This window comes from Sminthopsis crassicaudata, chromosome 2 (assembly GCF_048593235.1).
Source record: "Sminthopsis crassicaudata isolate SCR6 chromosome 2, ASM4859323v1, whole genome shotgun sequence".
NCBI lineage: Eukaryota > Metazoa > Chordata > Mammalia > Dasyuromorphia > Dasyuridae > Sminthopsis > Sminthopsis crassicaudata.
Window position 1 is genome coordinate 338,320,959 of NC_133618.1, and position 20,442 is coordinate 338,341,400.

The window sequence follows — 20,442 nt, forward strand, 5'->3', positions numbered from 1 at the left end:
TTAATTCTGTTTCCCTGCACTTCCTGTGAATTCTTCACCTTTTCCAATTCACATTTCAGGAAGTTGTTTACCTTTTCTAATTCACATTTCAGGACATTGTTATTCTCTAGCATAGCTTCTCTTTCCTTTCCCCATTTTTCTTCTAATTCTCTCTTCAGATTTTTAATAGTTTCTTCTGGGGAGAGTGTTATTTGGGCAATTGTCTGGAGGCTGTGTGCTATTAGCCTCCTCAGGTTTGGAAACTAGTTCTTTTTCACTTAGAAGCTTTCAATTGTTTTCTTCATTTTTTTTTTAAAAGCCTTCAGGGTCTGCCCTCAGGCAAGGAGATTACCAGCTTCCTCTGCAGAGTGAGGATGAGTTTATGGGCAGTATTTGCCCTCTCAATGAGCTGTAAGGAATGGCTGAGCTGTGGGAGAGCTGTGGGAAGAGCTCCATTTGGAAGTGACTAGGGCTGGGTATCACAGGCTGGGGTGTGTAAGTGCCCTGTTAGGAGCCCCACTGTGAGGATTAGTGATTGCCTTGAGGCTAGTGGTTAAGGAGCAAAGGTATCACTGCCCCCCCACAAATGACCGTTTTTGTATTTGCAATCCTCCTGTTCCTCACCGTAACAGAAGTGCCCTGCCTGGGGGAGCGCAGTCAGGCTGGGGAAATTCCACTATCCCCTGGGAGCTCCTCACTATAGGGGTGTGCCCTGCTGTGTGTGACTGCCCTCCACCACGAGCCCCTCACTGCCAAATGCCGAAGAGCTGTGTTATGATCTGAGCTAGATCACTTCCGGTCCTGGGTGGGCACAGCCAGAGCCTCTCTGGCTTTGGCGTCCCTCAGAGTACCCACTACCCCAAGCTCCAACTTCTCTGCTGGTCCACTACTCTGCCACCAAAGCAAAGCAGTCAGGCTACAGCAGAGAGCTCTGTGTGAACCTTCCCACCACAAAGGCCACCCCGCTCCCTTTTCTCTCCCTGCTCTGAGCTGGTCTGCTCCCACCACCTCAGGTCAAACCTTTTCTGGCGATATTCCAGATTCTCTTCTTCTGGTAAGTTTTTGTATTTCCAATCTTTGTGGGTTTTACCAGTTAAGCGCTGTTTTTGAGGCTGAATTAAATACTTGGTAGAAAGGGAATTAGAGAGTTTAGAAAGTTCCATGTAGCTTCTCCGCCATCTTGGCTCCGCCCCTCCTTATTTATCTTTAGACATGTTACATACATTTCAGATATTTGTTTTGCAATTGTACATATCCTTATATAGATAGCCAACTTTTCTTAAAAAATGCATCATACATTGCTTGAGCATAGCAATGGCTTCCTTAATACAATAGTTAAAATTTCCCTAATTATATGGCCTTATTTAACACTCTCCTCTCATCAGGTAACTGCCAATGTCTTTCAGGAGATTTTCATTGCTCCAGTATTTTCCAACCTTTTCTCCTCCCCTTTACAATATATTGTAGCTGCCTCTATTTTAGACAGAGGGGATAAGTAGAAACATCTATTCCCCACTCCTCTCTCTAGAAAGTTGCTTCCTTTAAACATTTAAATATTCCAATTAAACCATTCTCTACTATCTCAAAGGTTATTCTCTTCTGATGATCTCTAACATGTCACTGAATTATTTATTGCCCCCAAAGTTGTATATCAATCCATTAAGTTTCATCTGATTTCTTAAGGAGCAAAATAGGGGTATTGAAAGGGGACATACAAAGCCCCTTTATTACTGATTGCAATCTTATTTTTCCTTTCAATGATATAGGGTATTGTTTGACATACACACTACATCCTCTGGATTTTTCAGATTGATTTTAAGTGGAGAATTTTAAAACCTCTCCTATTTCTGCCATTTATATTCTACCACATGAGGGTGCATTTTAATTTCACTTGATGGTTCAACACCTTTAATTCCAAGACAATTATATAATCCAATTTCTTCCTAACAAATTATTCCCCACCTCAGATTTATATATCTTCTTTAATTTTTCCCATATACAAAAGTAACTTTTATAATAGATACACAGAAATCTTTTCCTTTACTTTCATCTATTAACAATTTCTGAAATTCCTGACTAATTTACAGTGAGGATCTCTTCATTCCAGTAATTACTAAATCTTCTCCTTGTTCTACACACACAGTAATTACCAATTGTAGGTTTTAACATACTGAACAATGTTAGAATTTTCATAAGTAACAGCCAAATGGTCATTGCTATAATTTTCTCTTAACTCACAAGCAAAGGTGGAAATAGCCAATCTCCTAAATTCCATTTATTGAGTCTGCAAGGCTGATAATAACAGATTATTTAACACATTTTCCACCTCTTTGTTAGTGTTTCAATTTATATTCTAATAACATTCAGGGTACTAGATAACAAACCAAATCTGGGTTCTACAATCTCAGAAAGAACCCATTGTTTATCAGTTCAGGTAGAACAGCATCTATCACAACTAATTAAGTTTCTAATTTTAACATACATACCAATTTAAAGTTATTTTAAAATTAATGAGTGGTCTGTAAGATTCCCTGACATCTACAATACATTAAAGCAAAATTACCTTTTAGTTATTTTCCCAATTCACACTTACCTCTTCTCTTTTGGTGATAAGGAAAGTTAAGTTCCAATTTTTACTTCATATGGGTTTTTACCTTGAGATTTTTTTCCTGACATGGTTCCAAAAGCCAAATACTAATAATAAACTTACAGGCTCCTTGCTTGCAAGATTTTTTAAAGTGACAGCACAGTGCTTTTCCATTTTCCCAAAAGTTTTCAAATTCTAAAACCCTTTCAGTCTATGCTCTTCTCATTCCTACATGCTTACATTTTCTCCTTTACATTTCTATTTAAAACTGTGTATCTCATTTCCTTATCACTCTGCCTTTTCTATTCCACTTGCTTTTACACATTTTCACTGTATTAAATATATATTCGCCTTCTCTTCCTCTTCTCTGCAGAACTCCTGGAGTCAGCCAGAGGCAGAGGGAGAGAAAAAGAAAAAAGATTCTCTTTCCTTTCACTAACTTAATCTCTAAGGAGCCCAGAATTAACTCCCAAATTACCTTACCATAATCAAAGACCAATACACTCACCCATCCAAAGTGACTTCCGTTTCATACATTTTACAATCAGATTTTCAGTTTTAAATGAATCACAACATCACAGCTGTCTCCATGGGATCTATCCCCTTTGCTTCCATGGAATAGTTCTTATTTCTAACATGCAGGCTTCTGTTTCCAAAGTTATCTGACATTCCAATCTATTCTCCTACATTTCCCAAACCCAACACAGTCTTCTATTTAAAGAGAACTAAGAAATCTACTTTCTTTAGCACACACCAAGTCTAATATGGAAATATGGAGGAATTTAGGGCCCTGAGTCTTGATTCATAATATCAAAATCAGGCTGGGGAGCCACAGTATAGTTTGAAACTTTTAAGATCTTACTTTGAGCCACTCTGAATGAATTCCAGAAATTCAGCCTAATATTTTTCCAAGCTGGCAACACAGAGGCTGAATTTTTATCTCTCACAAGCTCGCCATCTTTTAACATAGAACATAGAGTGCAAAACAGACATCTATACACACTCCGAAATCTGTTTTTAGTTTTTACATACAGATTTAAGCTGGACATGACCAATTGGTACTGGGAACATCTTTCCAATTTTCTTCCCTTTATATTTTGACACTTCATCCCATTCACTAAGTTTGGACCCCAAAGGGATATCAACCATCATTTCTGGTAACAATTCTTTTCCAGCCAACTTTGAATTTACCTTTCCCATCTTTATGGACTCTAACAGCTTAGAAGGGTCATCTTGTAACTGTATAAATATGTATACATATATTAGATTTAACATACATTTTAACATTTAACGTGTATTGGACTACCTACCATCTAAGGGAGGGGATAGGGGAAGGAGGGGATAATTTGGAACAGAAGGCTTTTCAAGGGTCATTGTTGAAAAATTACCCATGCATATGTTTTATAAATAAAAAGGGTCATCTTGGAGACTAACTGCTTAGAGAGGTTCACCAGACACCTTATGGACTCTAACTGCTCAGACTCAGGGAGTCTTGGTGACCCAGATCTCAGTTACTTTGGTCTGTGAATACAAATTTGGGTGATCAGTGTTGCTTTTGCTTTGCATCAGAGAGAGAGAAAGAGAAGGGGAGGAGCTTTCATTTTACTATACTGAAGTCTCTTTTTGGGTTTTTCTCTTTCAAGGGAGAGCTTCAAACCAGAGCCAATCACAAGCCACCTTTTGAGGTCAGGCTGGGGAACCTCCCAAGAAAGGAATTCAATTCCCAGGTGGGCCCCCATCTGTATGGACTTGCAGACCCTTATCAATAATTCCAAAGCCTCAAGATAAGTATAGTAAAAAGGAAAGTTTATTATCTTTCTCAAGAAAAAACACTGAACAACAAAAGTGGTGTTAACAGACAAGTGTGTGCATGTGTGTGTTCAACACAGTAGATTATATAGACCCTAACCATAAACTCCCTCCTCCCTTCTTCCCCTTTGACCCATTTTCTGGGTCTCAGAAGGTACAGTCTATTTACTGAATATAGTCTATTCACCCCAGCACAAAAGCAAAGAAAACAATGTTTTTTTACAACATGTTTTACCAGATGATGAGGTGATTGATGACCCCCTTTCCTTCTAGTCTGGAGGTTTTTATACTTTTTTAGTTCTGGCTAGAGGAAGTATGATTTTGTGGTCAGGATGTACTTTAGCTGTCAAAAACAATGATTTACAAGACAAGATTAGGACATTCTAAGCTCTTCAAAATGAGAGATGGTTTCCTAACATAAATATCTTTTTAACCTTGAGAGAACTTCATCATCTCACACATTGCATAATATCTAATTTTATTTTTAAAAAAGTATTGTTGATATGTTTTATTTTTATATCACATTTTCACATTGAAAGATCCCTTGTAATAAAGTAAAACTAAATTAAACATAAGTAACAATAATGATCTCATCAAACAGTGCATAAAATGTCCATATCTGTAGCTCCCTTCAACCTCTTGATTCTTTTTTTAAAAATAGCTTCTTATTTTCAAAATGTATGTAAAGATAGTTTTCAACATTCATCTTTGCAAAACCTTGCGTTCCAGATTTTCCTCCCATCCTTCCTCCATCCCCTCCCCTAGAGAGCAACTAATCCAATATATGTTAAACGTGCAGTTTTTCTATACGTATTTCCATATTTATCAGATCAGATCAAAAAAGAAAAAAATGAGAAAACAAAAAAGCAAGCAAACAACAATAAAAAAAAAAGATGAAAATTCTATGTTGTGAATCACATTCAGTTCCCACAGTTCTCATTTTGGATATTACAAGTCTATTGGAATTGGCCTGAATCATCTCATGGTGAAAAGAGCTATGTCCATTACAGTTGATCATCTTATAATCTTCTTGTTGCTGTGCACAATGTTCTCTTAATTCTCGCTTCATTAAGCATCAGTTCATGTAAGTTTCTCCAGGTACCATTTCTGAAATAATTCTGTTCTTATAGAACAATAATATTCCATAACATTCATATGCCAAACTTATAGCCATTCCTCAACTGTTGTGCATCCACTCAGTTTCTAGTTCCTTGCTACTACAAAAAAGGCTGCTACAAACATTTTTGTACATATGGGTCCCTTTCCCTTTTTCACCTGTATCTCTGGGATATAGACCCAGTAGAGACACTGCTGGATCAGAAGGTATGCACAGTTTGATAGCCCTTTGGGTATAGTTCCAAATTGCTCTCTAGAATTGTTGGATCAATTCACAACTCCACCAACAATGTATTAGTGTCCCAGTTTTCCCACATATCCAACATTTATCAATATCTTTTCCTATCATCTTAGCCAGCCTGAGAGGTATGAAGTGGTAAGTTGTCTTAATTTGCATTTCTCTAATCAGTAGTGGTTTAGAGCATTTTTTATATGAATAGAAATGTTTTTAATTTTTTCATCTGAAAATTGTCTGAATGGCTTTGTATTCTTATAAATTTGAGTCAATTCTTTATATATTTTAGAAATGAGGCCTTTTTCAGAACCCTTCCCGTCAGTTTTCTGTTTCCCTTCTAATCTTGGCTGCATTGGTTTTGTTTGCACAAAAACTTTTTTATTTAATATGATCAAAATTATCTATGTTGCATTTCATAATGTTCTCTAGTTCTACTTTGGCCATAATTTCCTTCCTTCTCCACAGATATGAGAGGTAAACTATTCTTTGTTCTCCTAATTGACTTATAGTATCACTATATCTAAATCATGAGTTCCTTTTGACCTTATCTTGGTATACGATATTAGGTGTTAGTGCCTTAATACTTAAATTCTGCTTAAATACTGTTTTTTCATTGACTGCTTTGAAATTCTTGATCTTTTATTCTTCCAGATTATTATTTTTTTTAACTGTAATTTCTTGGTAGTTTGGTTCTGATACTGAATAAGTAGGTTAATTAAGGTAGAATTGTCATTTTTGCTAGCTCTGCCTATCCAAACAATTTCCAATTGTTTAGATCTAACTTTATTTGTGTGAAAAGTGTTTTGTAAGTGGATAGAGCACCAGTCCTGCAGTCAGGAGGACCAGAGTTCAAATCTGGTCTCAGACACTTAATACTTCCTAGCTGTGTGACCCTGGGCAAGTCACTTAACCCTAATTTCCTCATCAAAAAAAAAAAAAAAAAAGTATTTTGCAATTTTTTCCATATAATTCCTTGGCAAACAGATTCCCAAATATTTTATATTAGTTACAGTTACTTTAAATGGAATTTCTCTTTCTATCTCTTCCTGCTGGACTTTGCTGGTAACATATAGAAATGCTGATGATTTATGTGAATTTATTTTATATCCTGCAATTCTGATAAAGTTAATTGTTTCTAGTAGTTTTTAAATTGGTTCTCTAGGATTCTCATCATATCATCTCCAGAGAGTGATAATTTTGTGTCCTCATTACTACTCTAATTGCCTATTCTAATTCTTTTGATTTTTTTTTTTTTGTTTTCTTATTGCTAAAGGTAACATTTCTAATATAATATTAAATAGTAATGGTGATATTGGGCAACTTTATTTCACTCCAATCTTAATTGGGAATTGGTTCTAGTTTATCGCCATTACATATGATATTTGCTGATGATTTTTGGATAGATGTAACTGATTATTTTAAGGTAAGACTCCATTTATTCTTATGCTCTCTAATAATTTTATTAGCAGTGGGTATTGGGATTTTGTCAAATACTTTTTCTGCATCTAGTGAGATAATCATATGGTTTCTGTTAGTTTGGTTATTGATATACTCAAATTATGCTAATGGTTTTCCTAATATTGAACCAGCCCAGCATTACTGTTATAAATCCTACTTGGAGTATTATCCTGGGGATGACTTTCTATAATCTCTTTGCTGAAATTTTATTTAAAATTTTTGCATCAATGTTCATTAGGGAAATTGGCCTACAATTTTCTTTCTCTGTTTTCATTCTACCTGGCTTAGTTATCAGCATTATATCTGTGTCATAAAAGGAATTTGATAGGACTCCTTCTTTACCTGTTTTTCAAAATAGTTTATATAGTATTGGAATTAATTGTTCTTTAAATGTTTGGCAAAATTTGGTAAATCCATCTGGCTTTGGAGATTTTTTTCTTAGAGAGTTGATTAATTGCTTGTTATATTTCTTTTTTTAAATTTCCTCTTCTGCTATTCTGGGCAATCCAGTATTCATCCATTTCAGTTAGATTATCAGATTTAATTTAAAGCAATTATTCGGAGCTATTTTGCCTGACTGTATGCCAATAAATCTGTTAACTAAATCAAGTTAATAATCAAGTTAAAGGTTTATCTGTTTTGTTGTTGTTGTTATTATTGTTGTTGTTGTTTTTTAAATAAAACCACCTCTTTAGTTTGGAATTATGCTCAAAAAGTTATCAATCAAACTGTGCATACCCCTTGATCCAGCAGTGTTACTATTGAGCTTATATCCCAAAGATATCTTAAAGAAGGGAAAGTGACCCATATGTGCAAAAATGTTTGTGGCAGCCCTTTTTGTAGTGGCTAGAAACTGGAAACTAAATGGTTGCCCATCAACTGGAGAATGGCTGAATAAACTGTGGTATATGAATGTTATGGAATGTTATTGTTCTGTAAGAAATTACCAACAGGATGATTTCAGAGAGGCCTGGAGAGAATTACATGAATTGATGCTAAGTGGAATGAGCAGAACCAGGAGATCATTATACATGGCAACAACCAGCCTATACACAAAGATCAATTGTAAAGATTTCACTGTTTTCAACAATGAAATGATTTGAACCAGTTCTGATTGTTCAGTAATGAAGAGAGTCATCTACACCCCACAACATAGCATTTTCACTCTTTCTGTTATTGTTTGCTTGCATTTTTGTTTTCCTTCTCAGGTTCTTTTCTTTCTTTATAGATCTGATTTTTCTTGTACAGCAAGATAAATATATAAATATGTATAAGTATATTGAATTTAGCATATACTTTAACATATATAATATGTATTAGACTAATTGTCTTCTAGGGGAGAGGGTGGGGGGAAGGAGGGAAAAATTTGGCACAGAAGCTTTTGCAAGGGTTAGTTTTGAAACTACCAATTCTTATGTTTTGTAAATAAAAAGCTATAATAATAATAAAAACTGGGAGGGGGATAAATAAATAAATAGTCTATCACTAAAAAACAAAACAAAACAAAACAAAACAAAACAAAAAAAAAACCCAAAACAGATTAAGCCTCATGTTTCATTGATAAGGAAACCAAGAAATAAGAAGATGAAACAATTTTTGTAACATCAGATAGTAAAATAGCAGAGCTAAGATTTGAGCCCTGACTTTAATTCCAGTGTTCTTTCCATTGTCTTTGGGGGATGCTTGGGCCAGCTTGAACTCTCTTCAGAGTTAATTGTTAAATTTTTCATGGAACATCCACTCTTGAGAAATTAGCAAAGGCTTAAATCAGGACTTAATTTATTGTTTTGCTAATTGTCTAGATTTTAGAAAGTGAATGTAATTATAATTAATAAAATGAAAACAGTGTTGTAGTTAGAATTTCCCCTTCACTCCTGAAATCTTGTTAAATATTTACCAAACACAACTTTGACTGCATAACATTACAGATGATTGAGAAACTGTAAATAATGAATATGATATGGCTGTAATTGAATAAATATGTACACACACATAAAAAAATAAAATCACCTCTTAGTATTGTTTATTAGTTTAGTAGTTTTCTTACTTTAAATTTTATTAATCTCTTATTTTTCAAATTTCAAGTTTGATATTTAATTGGCATTTAAAAATTTATTCTTTTTCTATCTTTTTTTGGTTGCATATCCAATTCATTGATCTTCTCTTTTGCTATTTTTTTTCAAGTAATCATCTAAAGATACAAAATTTCTTCTAAGAACAGCTTTGGTTACATCCCATAAATTTTGGCATGTTGTCTCATTGTCATTCTCTTGGATGAAATGATCAATTATTTCTATGATTTGTTTTTTCACTCACTCATTCTTTAGGATTGATTAGATTTAGTTTCCAATTAATGTTGTATCTTTTTTCCTGTCCCTTTATTACATGTAATTTTTATTGCATCATAATCTGAAAAAGATGTATTTACTATTTCTTCCTTTCTGCATTTGATTTTGAGGTTTTTGTTTCCTGATACATGGCTAATTTTTGTGTAGGTTCCATGTACCACCGAGGAAAATAAGTATATTCCATTTTTTCCCCATTTAATTTTCTCCATTACTAAAGTTTTTTAAAATTCTGTTTACCTACTTAACTTCTTTCTTGTTTATTTTGTAGTTAGGTTTATGTAGTTCTGAGAGAAGGAGATTGAGATCCCTAGTATAGTTTTGCTATCTGTTTCTTCTTGCAATTCTCTTAACTTCTCTAGGAATTTAGATGCTATACTATTTGGTGCATATATGTTTAGTATTGATATTACTTCATTATCTGTGGTAGCCTTTAGCAAGATGTAGTTTCCTTCTTTCTCTCTTTTAATTAGATCTCTTTTTGCTTTTGCTTAATCTGAGATCAGGATCACTATCCTTGATGTATATATATTATTTAATTTCAGCTGAAGCATAATAGATTTACTCCAGCTTTTTACTTTTACTCTGTATGTATCTCTCTGCTTTAAATATGTTTCTTATAAACCACATACTGTAGGATTCTGGCTTTTTTATTCCTGTCTGCAATCCACTTCTCTTTTATGGGAGAATTCATCCCATTCACATTCAGAGTTAAAATTACTAACCATATATTTCCTGCCATCTGTTTTTCTCAGGTTATACTTTTCTCTTTCCTTTCTCCCTTTCTCTATTCACCAGTGTTTTGTTTCTGACTACCACCTCCCTCAATCTGCCTTTCCCTCTTTCTTATCTCTTTCCCCTTCTATTTCTGTTCTATTTCCCCTCCTACTTCCCTAAAGGGTAAGACAAGTTTCTATCTCAAACTAAATATTCTCTCTTTGAGCCAAATCCAATGAGATTAAGCATCAAATAATGCTCATCTACCTTCCTTCTTTCCCTCAATTGTAATAAATCTTTTTTACCTCTTCATGTGATGTAATTCATCCCATTTTACCTCCCCTTTCATCCTCTTTCCAGTACAATTCCTTTTCCACCACTAGTTTCTTTTTTATATCATCACAATGAAATCAAATTATACCTATACCCTCTAAGAATAGCTATAACAAAGATACAGTTCTCAAGAGTTACACATATCTTCCCATGTAGGGATATAAACATTTTAACCTTTTAAAAACATAGCTTTTTTTTTTTCTTCTTCCCTTTTTACCTTTTTAGGCTTTTCTTGAGTTCTGTATTTGAAGACCAGATTTTTTTATTTGTTCAGTTCTGGTTTTTTCATCAGAAATAATGGAAAATCTCCTGTTTCATTGAATGTCCTTTTTCCCAGAAAGGTAATGCTTAGTTTCGCTGGGTAGTTGATTCTTGGATGCAGTCCAAGCTTCTTTGGCCTCCAGAATATCATATTCCAGGCCCCTCAATCATTTAAGGTGAAAGTTGCCAGGACCTGGGTAATTTTGACTGTAACTCCTTTATATTTGAATTGTTTCTTTCTGGCTGCTTTGCAGTATTTTCTCCTTGATCTGATAATTCTGGAGTTTAGCTACAATATTCTTCAGAGTTTTCATTTTGGAGTTTCTTTCAGGAGGTGATCAGTGGATTCTTTCTTTCTTTCTTTTTTTGTTAAAGAAAAAAAAAAAAAAAAAGAAGTCACTTAAGAGTTGTGACTTGCCCAGGGTCACATAGCCAAGAAATGTTAAGTGTCTGAGGCCAGATTTGAACTCAGGTCTTTCTGACTTCAGGGCTGGTATTCTATCTACTACACCAACTACCTGCCCCTTGTGGATTCTTTCAATGGCTAGTTTACCCTCTTGTTCTAGGACATCAGGGCAGTTTTCCTTGATGATTTCTTGAAAGATGTTATCTAGACTTTTTTTTTTCATCATGGTTTTCAGGTAGTCCAATAATTTTTAGATTTCTAGCCTGGATTTTTTTTTGGGGGGGTGGGGGTGTTGTTTGACTAGTTCTGTATTTCTCATTCATTTCCATTTATTCAGTTCTAATTTTTAGTGAATTTTTGTTAACTTTTGTTACCTTTTTTTGAATTTGGTCAATTGAACTTTTAAATGAGTTTTCTTTTTTAATTGGACTTTTTTTTTTCTATTTCACTAATTCTATATTTTAGGGAGTTGTTCTCTTTTTCCAATTCACCAATTCTCTTTTTCCAATTGTTTTCTTTTTCCATTTTGCCAAATGTATTTTTAAAGGACTTGTTTTCTTCAGACAATTTCTGTGTTTCCTTTTCCAGATCTCTCTTTTCTTTTTCCCATTTTTCTTCTAACTTCTTTTTCAAGGTCTTTTTTGAATTCTTCCAAGAAAGCCTGTTGAGTTGGAAACCAACTCATATTACCCTTTGAAGCTTCATCTGGAGGTGAGGTGCCCTTTAGTGTCCTCAGGGTTTGAGGTCTGTTCTTCACATAATCTCCATAATAGATATCTATGGTCAAAGCTCTTTTTGCTTTTTTGCTCATTTTTGAAGGTGAAAGTCTGCTTTTGGTGCAAAGGGAAGATTGTTCTATGCTTCCTCTGCTGGATGACAGAGACAGAGATTTTACACCATCTTAGGGGTGTACCCATGCAGGGTGGGCTTGACTCCACTTGTTATTCTAGAGTTCAGGAGTTCATTATTTGTTTTCTGGATTTACCTTGGAGGTTTCCTTGCTAGTCTTTTGATCCATTGGCTTTTGAACCAGGACAGAGTAGCCATCACTATTGTATTTTGGCTAAGAGCCTACCACTAGACTCCTCACATGGGGACTTTCCACTCTGGGCCTGCACCTTTGCTGGGCCATGCCCCCCCTGCCTAGTTGAGACAGACCTTTTCTGAAATCCTTCCAAGATATCTTCTCCTGGAAATTTTTTACACTCCAAATATTTGTGGGTTCTGTCACTCCAAAACCTGTTCAGAGGCTTGATCTGGTATTGATTTTGAGGGAAACCAGAAAGAGCTCAAAGACCTATATACTCGCTGACATCTTGGCTCCTATCAAGGTCCACTAATCATATTTTTCAGGTAGTCCAACTATTCTTATGTTATTTTTCCTTGATATGTTCCCAGATCAGTTGTTTTTCTGATGAGATTTTTCATTTTCTCTTCTATTTTTTCATTCTTTTGATTTTAGTTTTCAAGTGTGTGGGATACAGAGACCCTAACCCAAATTAACTATTGGTAACTTAGAAACATCATTAGTTTTCCTGTTCCCAATTTTAGTTTTCAAGTGTGTGGGATACAGAGACCCTAACCCAAATTAACTATTCAGAGATCTTTCAAAGTGAAGGTAGAAAGTTTTTATTAGAATTTCACTGGTAGCAGGCAGTCCTTACCTCTGGGAAGTCCAGAAGGAGGAGGCTGAACTACAGAAGCAAAGAGCCCAGTTAAATAAGCAAGCACTACCCAATACCTCCCCCAAATCCCTTTTTTTTTTTTTTTTTGAGGCTGGGGTTATGTGACTTGCCCAGGGTCACACAACTAGGAAGTGTTAAGTGTCTGAGACCAGATTTGAACTCGGGTCCTCCTGAATTCAAGGCTGGTGCTCTATCCACTGCACCACCTAGCTGCCCTCAAAATCCCTTTACGCAAAGCTTTTAGTCTAGATTGGCTCTTGTGGTTACTATTCCTTTAAATGGCAGGTGCGGTGATAATGGGTTGATTAGAGGTAACTACATAAAAAGTTTAATTTCTTCAAGGTCAGGGCTTCTTGCTTACCCCACACACAAGGAATTACTTTCTTCCTTAAATTTTTGATTCTTTATTTCCTATTGGCTGACTTTCTTTTCAAAAATTTCTTGATTTTCTTGCATTGCTTTTTCTTTTTTTTCCCCTAATTTTTAAAAATCTTTTTGTTATGGAGACCAGATCCATTATCTTCCTCTGAATATGAACCCAGATCTTCTCTATCTCCATAGTAACTGTATGATTAGGTTCTTTCTCCTTAGCTTACTCAATTTTATTTTTTATTTGTGTATGTGTGTGTGTGTGTGTGTGTGTGTGTGTGTGTGTTTTATTTTGTATTTTTTAACAGTTATTAATGTAAACAAGTTGTAATCCTGCCCTGGAACTGAAGTCAGAGACTGGATAATTCAGACTAGTAGAATTTATTTGGGTATCCAGATTATCAAAATAGTGAGAGGCAGGGAGACCCTTTTGGCTGTTGCACTTGCAGGAAAGCAGTCTCTGACTTCAGTTCCAGGGCAGGAAGGAATTTATGACCAAAGGAGAACTAGAGATCATTACTGATCACAAAATAGAAAATTTTGATTACACCAAATTAAAAAACTTTTGTACAAACAAAACTAATGCAAACAAGATTTAGAAGGGAAGTAACAAATTGGGAAAATATTTTTACAGTTAAAGGTTCTGATAAAGGCCTCATTTCCAAAATATATAGCAGGGGTTCTCAAACTACGGCCCGTGGGCCAGATGCAGAGGCCGGCTAGGTTATGGCAAATGGGCTGGGGGACATTTTCTTTTGAACAGAGGAGCAGTGTGCAAAAAGGTATTCATTGCTTATCTTAGTCCCCATCAAAAATGTCTACCATCTTGGTTGTCTTTTTCTGCAGTTGCTTCTTTTTTCTTTTTCACCATCTCAAACTGTTGAATTCCCCTAGTTTCCCTGGAATAATCTCTTAGGATTCTTACAAGGTACTAATACAATGGAATTGATACAGACAATAATTATCTAATTTAGCATGGTTCAGTATGATTGATCCGATCCTACAAGGAGATGTTATGGGCCAGAATTTGAAACAAGATACTAAGTGGAATTGAGACAACAGTTAAATCTAGTTTAGCATTGATTTAATCCTACAACAAATAATGGTTTCCTAGTGATGAAATGATTGGTGTGTACTCAGTGTACAGCATATAAGCAAGAAGCTCTCAGGGCCAGATACACAAGCCCACTCGAGGAGGAGGAGACAGATTCATTTTCCACCTTTGTGCTGGTCAAAGGGGAAGCTAATGACTATGAGACATTAAGAATCAGTTAAACAAAATCATAAAAATGAAAAAAAAAAAGAAAATACAAAATAACCTACTGAAAAACAATCAACCTGGATCCAAGAAATAATTTAAGATTTTTCTGGACTATCTGAAAGACATGATTTTTTTTTTTTGATTAAAAACAACAACAACAACAACAACAACTTGGACAATATCCATCTTTCAAGAATTACCAACTAATACCCTGATATCATAGACCCAAGGGTAAAATAGTCATTAAAAGAATTACCTCCTGCAAATATCCTGAAATAGATTCCAAAATGAAAACTCCAAGGAATATTGTAGCCAAAGGCCAAAATTATCAGATCAAGGAGAGAATATTCTAACAGCTAGAAAGAAACAATTTTTAAAATTAATTTTATAATTATACATTTTTTGACAGTATATATGCATGAGTAATTTTTTTATAACATTATCCCTTGTATTCATTTTTCCAGATTTTCCCCTCCCTCCCTCTACTCCCTCCCCTAGATGACAGACAATCTCATACATTTTACATGTGTTACAGTATAACCTAGATACAATATATGTGTGTAAATCCAATTTTCTTGTTGCACATTAAGTATTGGATTCTGAAGGTATAAGTACCCTGGGTAGATAGACAGTAGTGCTAATATTTTACATTCAATTCCCAGTGTTCCTTCTCTGGGTGTAGTTGTTTCTGTCCATTATTGAAGTGAGTTGTATCTTCTCTATGTTGAAGATATCCACTTCCATCAGAATACATCTTCATACAATATTGTTGTTGAAGTGTATAGTGATCTTCTGGTTCTGCTCATTTCACTCAGCATCAGTTCATGCAAGTCTCTCCAAGCCTTTCTGAATTCATCCTGCTGGTCATTTCTTACAGAGCAATAATATTCCATAGCCTTTATATAACATAATTTACCCAACCATTCTCCAATTGATGGACATCCATTCATCTTCCAGTTCTAGCCACTATGAAAAGGGCTGCTACAAACATTTTGGCACATACAGGTCCCTTTCCCCTCTTTAGTATTTCTCTGGGATATAAGCCCAGTAGTAGCACTGCTGGATCAAAGGGTATGCACAGGTTGATAACTTTTTGGGCATAGTTCCAGATTGCTCTCCAGAATGGCCGGATTCTTTCACAACTCCACCAACAATGCACCAGTGTCCCAGTTTTCCCACATCCCCTCCAACATTCATCATTATTTTTTCCTGTCATCTTAGCCAATCTGACAGGTGTGTAGTGATATCTCAGAGTTGTCTTAATTTCCATTTCTCTGATCAGTAGTGATTTGGAACACTCTTAGAAAGAAACAATTTAAGTATTGAGGAGCCACGGTCAGGATTACACAGGATTTAGCAGTTTCTACATTAAAAGTTAAAAGGTCCAGAATATGATGTTATGGAGGGCAGTGGATTATAACCAAGACTCAACTACTTAGCAAAATTGAGCCTAATCTGATGAGAAAAGATGGATATTCATTCAATAAAATTTCTGATGGAAAGACCAGAACTGAACACAGAATTCAATCAAATACAAGACTCAAGAGAAGTATTAAAAGATAAAGAAGAAAGGAAAAAAAAAAAAAGTTATTCAGTAATTTTAAACTGTTTACACCTGTGCATGGAAAGGAATACTTCTAACTCTTGAGAACTGTATTTTTATTAAGGCAGTTAGGAGTTTATATAGACAGAAGGTGCAGGTGTGATTTTGATAAGATCGGAAAAAGAGATAGTTCAAGATAAAAATAATTAACAGGAAATTCTTGTCTGAGGAGGGGTAAAAGGAGATAATTTGAGATATAAATGATTAAGAGAAATTCCTGTCTTATTTACAAATATCTCCGGAACTTCTTGGATAACATCTCTGTGCAAATGTTGTTTTGATGACCCTAGTTATGTATAAAAGGAAGGTCTAAAAAAATGGAATCCTTGCACTCGGTCTACACCAGCCTTGTGCCTGCCAACTGGTGTCCCCTTGCCAGGCAGTTTTGGCCTTCCTGGAGGCCAAATGCCTGTCTATCCCTTTACTATCAATAAAGACTTTGTTTTGATACAGCATTGAGTAGCGAATTCATTCGCTACCAAACCCGTCCTTGGTTACTTTGGGGAAAGACAGAGGTTAATCAGACCCAGGAGGAGAAGAGCTGATCCATCTTGGCTTAGAGCCACAATTTACTCCTCAACAATTTGACTTTGATGTGATAAAATATAAAAAAAATTAAGGGATACAAAAAAAGAATTGTATTGGGAGAAGAGGAAAGGGGAGGCAAAATGGGGTAAATATGATCACCTAAAGAGGCACAAAAGACCTATTATGGTAGAGAGAAAGAAGGGAAGGGGATGTGCTTTGTTTGAACCTTAGTCTCATACAATTTGTCTCAAAGAGGGAATAACATACACACTCAAGTGGTTATAGAATTTATCCTACCCTATAGGGAAGTGAAGTGAAAGGGGAAAGAAAGGGTACACAGTAGATAGAAGAAAGGGCAGAAGTTGGAGAGGAAAGAGGAAAGGAAAGGAACATGGTAAGGTAGAGTGATAAGAGAGAGGGTAGATTTAAGGGAGGCTGGGGTCAGAAACAAAACTCTGATGAAGGAATACAGGGTGAAAGAAGGTGAATACAAGGTGAAAGAAAAATAGGATGGAGGGAAATACATACTTGGTAATCATAACTATGAATATATATATATGGGATGAATTCTCCTGTAAAATGGAAGCAAATAGCAGAACCGATTTAAAACCAGAACCCTATAATATGTTGTTTGCAGGAAACATATGTGAACCAGAGAGATAAACACAGAATAAAGATAAAGGGCTGAAGAAGAATATATTATGCTTAAGTTAAGAAAAAGCTGGGGTGGCAATCCTGATAACAGACAAGGCAAAAGCAAAAATAGATCTAAATAAAAGAGATAAAGATGGAAAATACATCTTGCTAATGAATACCATAGACAATGAAGTAACATCAATACTAAACATATGCACCAAATGGTGTAGCATTTAAATTGTTAGAGGAGAAATTAAGTGAGTTATAGGAAAAGAAGGAAAAGTGGGCAGTCTCAAGCTCCCTCTCTCAGAATTAGATAATCTAACCCCAAAAATAAACAAAAAAGGTGACTAGAATTTTAGAAAAGTTAGACATGATAGACTTTTGGGAAAAAAAATTGAATGGGGATAAAAAGGAATATACTTTTTTTCCCCTCAGTAATACATGGCACTTGACACAAAAATGCATCTTTTTCAGATTATGATGGAACAAAAATTACATGTAATAGGGACTATCCTCAATTTTTTTCACTAAAAATATGAGGAAAGTTTTTTGTTTCATGGAATAAGGGAAGTTGGAGCAATGGAGTTTTTGAATAGTCAATAGGGAGATGTAAAAGGATTACTTTGCTCTAGGGGCTACTCAGTTCATATTTATAACATAACTTTGTAGTGAACCCAGTCAGCATTGCTTTTATGAGTTTCTTCATCTTCATTCAGATGTATGAGTAAGGTAAATTGCAATGAATGATGAGAATAGTATAGGTTTGAGATGTGGTTGAGCAATATCAGTAATAGGATTATGGGTCAAGGGACTTAATGAAGTCCTTTTCAACCAGAATCTAACCAGTTCACCATAGGGTCAAGATGGGGAAAAGTAATTTATTGGACATCCATTTTTCCAGTTTGTTGCTAAAGCAAAAAGTTTTGTTATAAATGTTTTTTCACACATATTTTTTTATATCATTTTGTTGTATAATAAGCCTAATGATAGTAACACTGGGTCAGTGGTTATACTAAGTTTAGTGAATTTGGGAGTGTATTTCCAAATTATTTTCCAGAATGTTTGTACTTTACAGTTCTCCCAATAGCATTCTTTTTTTTTTTTTTTTGAGGCTGGGGTTAAGTGACTTGCCCAGGGTCACACAGCTAGGAAGTGTTAAGTGTCTGAGACCAGATTTGAACTCAGGTCCTCCTGAATTCAAGGCTGGTGCTCTATCCACTGCGCCACCTAGCTGCCCCTCTCCCAATAGCATTCTAATGCACTCCCTTTCAACAATTATAAATTTTAATTTTTGTCATCTTTGACAATTTTACGTGTTAATATGATTTGAGTTTAAAAATTTGTTTTATATGGACTTCCTTTTATAGTGTCACAATTTTAGAAATATTTCTTTATGAAGAGGTTATAAAGTTGGTAGAAGTCATTCTGTATCTCAAATCTTAAGGACCTATCCTCTCAGCCTTTTTAGAAAGTGATATGGGACAGGATATAAATCCCTATTGTTTTCCCTCTAACTGTTTTTTTCACTGTTTCTCCTATTCCTTATATCAGTTACATTTCTTTTCCTTCCCATCGATAGACTGAGTTAGTGTCTTTTTGTGAGATATGGATTTGTTTCAGGTTGAGGCAAGTCCTTAGGGGTATGAGGAAGTCCCTCTGTCCTGAAGCATAATCCTTTCAAGTTACTTGTGTTGACGACGTTTCACAAGTAATAAAGAGCTGGGTTGGGAACACAGAATGAGAACCTCAAGTTGTCCCAATGTTATTTCATGTATTTTTAAAAACCTTGTGCTGGTTCTGTCTTCTTATCTTAAAGGCTTAGCTTAGATTATTCTAGATTTGATACTATTTTCTTTTTTGGAGGGGAGGGGATAGTTTTAAAAAATAACTATTGTGTCATCTTGCTAATGTAACCTTGATGCTCCCTGTTGTCAGTTTTGATTCAAGGATACTATACCCTGTTAAAAATCATAAACTTGTCTCTTCAGTTGAGTCAACTTGACTTTTGGGAGGCTTATTTCTGATTGAAACCAAAAGGGGAAAGGGATTTTTTGTGTATTGTTCTGTACATATGTTTATATTGTTCACTTTGCCTAGAATATCTTCTCTTTTCCTTTCAACCTAATTCTTGCCCATGCTTGAAAGTTTAATTCAAATCTTGCCTTTTCTGCCTTAGAAAACAGCCCATGATAAGTTTTTTCCTGGGCTTCTCTACTGAAGTTACAACTCAATTAGATTTTAAGTTCCTTGAAGATAGGGGCCATCTTATATGTCTTAGTATTCACTATAATGTCTTGCATATAGTAAATAATTATGAATACAAGATGATTAGAATGCATACTCTGAATTAGTGAAACACATGACATGTCTTTCTATCATGTGATTGTGAAATGTCAATAATATTGATTATTATGTTCAAATTCTTTCCATTCCCCACTGTGAAACTTGCTATTATACCAGTACCTTCCTTTGCTTTTCAGCTGTGATGCTTGTGAAGACAGATGCCATCTTTCCTGTCCTGTGAAGTATGTGATGAGGAGTAATATTTGGCTTCTGTGTGCTCTGAACCTGTGAAATCTACAAGGTCTCAGAGCACAACTCTAAGCTAGCAAAGTAAGCCCGGAATACAATGAACAAATTGAACTTCCATAATAATAGAGTCATGCAAGACCGCAGAAGTGTTTGTATTTTTCTACCCAATGATAAATCTCTGAATATCATCATAAATGTGAGTAAACTTAACACTATAGAAGTTCATAAATTATGTCTTACTGTCCATCCACAGCTCCTGATAAAAATTTTTGTTTGTATATAAAGATAACTATATTTATTAATATGGTAACATTATAGGATCACAGTATAGTGTATATGGTTAATATTCTCTCTATATATGCTTTGGAAATTGAAGATTAAGAGAAAAAAAACCACTTGGTATCACTTTGTTTTTTTCTACTTCTACTTTTGTATTATGTTTTGTAGATTTGTTTAAAAGTATATAACAAGAGAAAGCCTTCTGGGAAGCTGATATTTCTTTAATGAAAAACTATGGCTTTTATAACAGATATAACTAGGAAAATTGTCTGTTTTTCTTTATACAATCCCTATAATTTC

At 35.0% G+C, this 20,442-nt stretch overlaps 1 protein-coding gene across 4 annotated transcripts in view; it reads left to right on the forward strand.

Moving 5' to 3' along the window:
* Positions 1-20,442, forward strand: part of FRMD6 (FERM domain containing 6) — a 91,344-nt gene that overhangs the window by 13,866 nt on the left and 57,036 nt on the right. For 2 of the 4 annotated variants that reach the window (XM_074290540.1, XM_074290538.1), the window contains exons 2-3: positions 4,210-4,293; positions 19,812-20,059. The exons of 1 other annotated variant lie outside the window; for it this stretch is intronic. Coding sequence is in view for 2 of the 3 variants with exons in the window: in XM_074290538.1 (XP_074146639.1) it covers positions 19,961-20,059 (99 nt within the window). In the remaining variant the exon portion in view is untranslated. The remainder of the gene's footprint in view (positions 1-4,209; positions 4,294-19,811; positions 20,060-20,442) is intronic. One more of the 4 variants, XM_074290537.1, reaches the window with a different exon arrangement.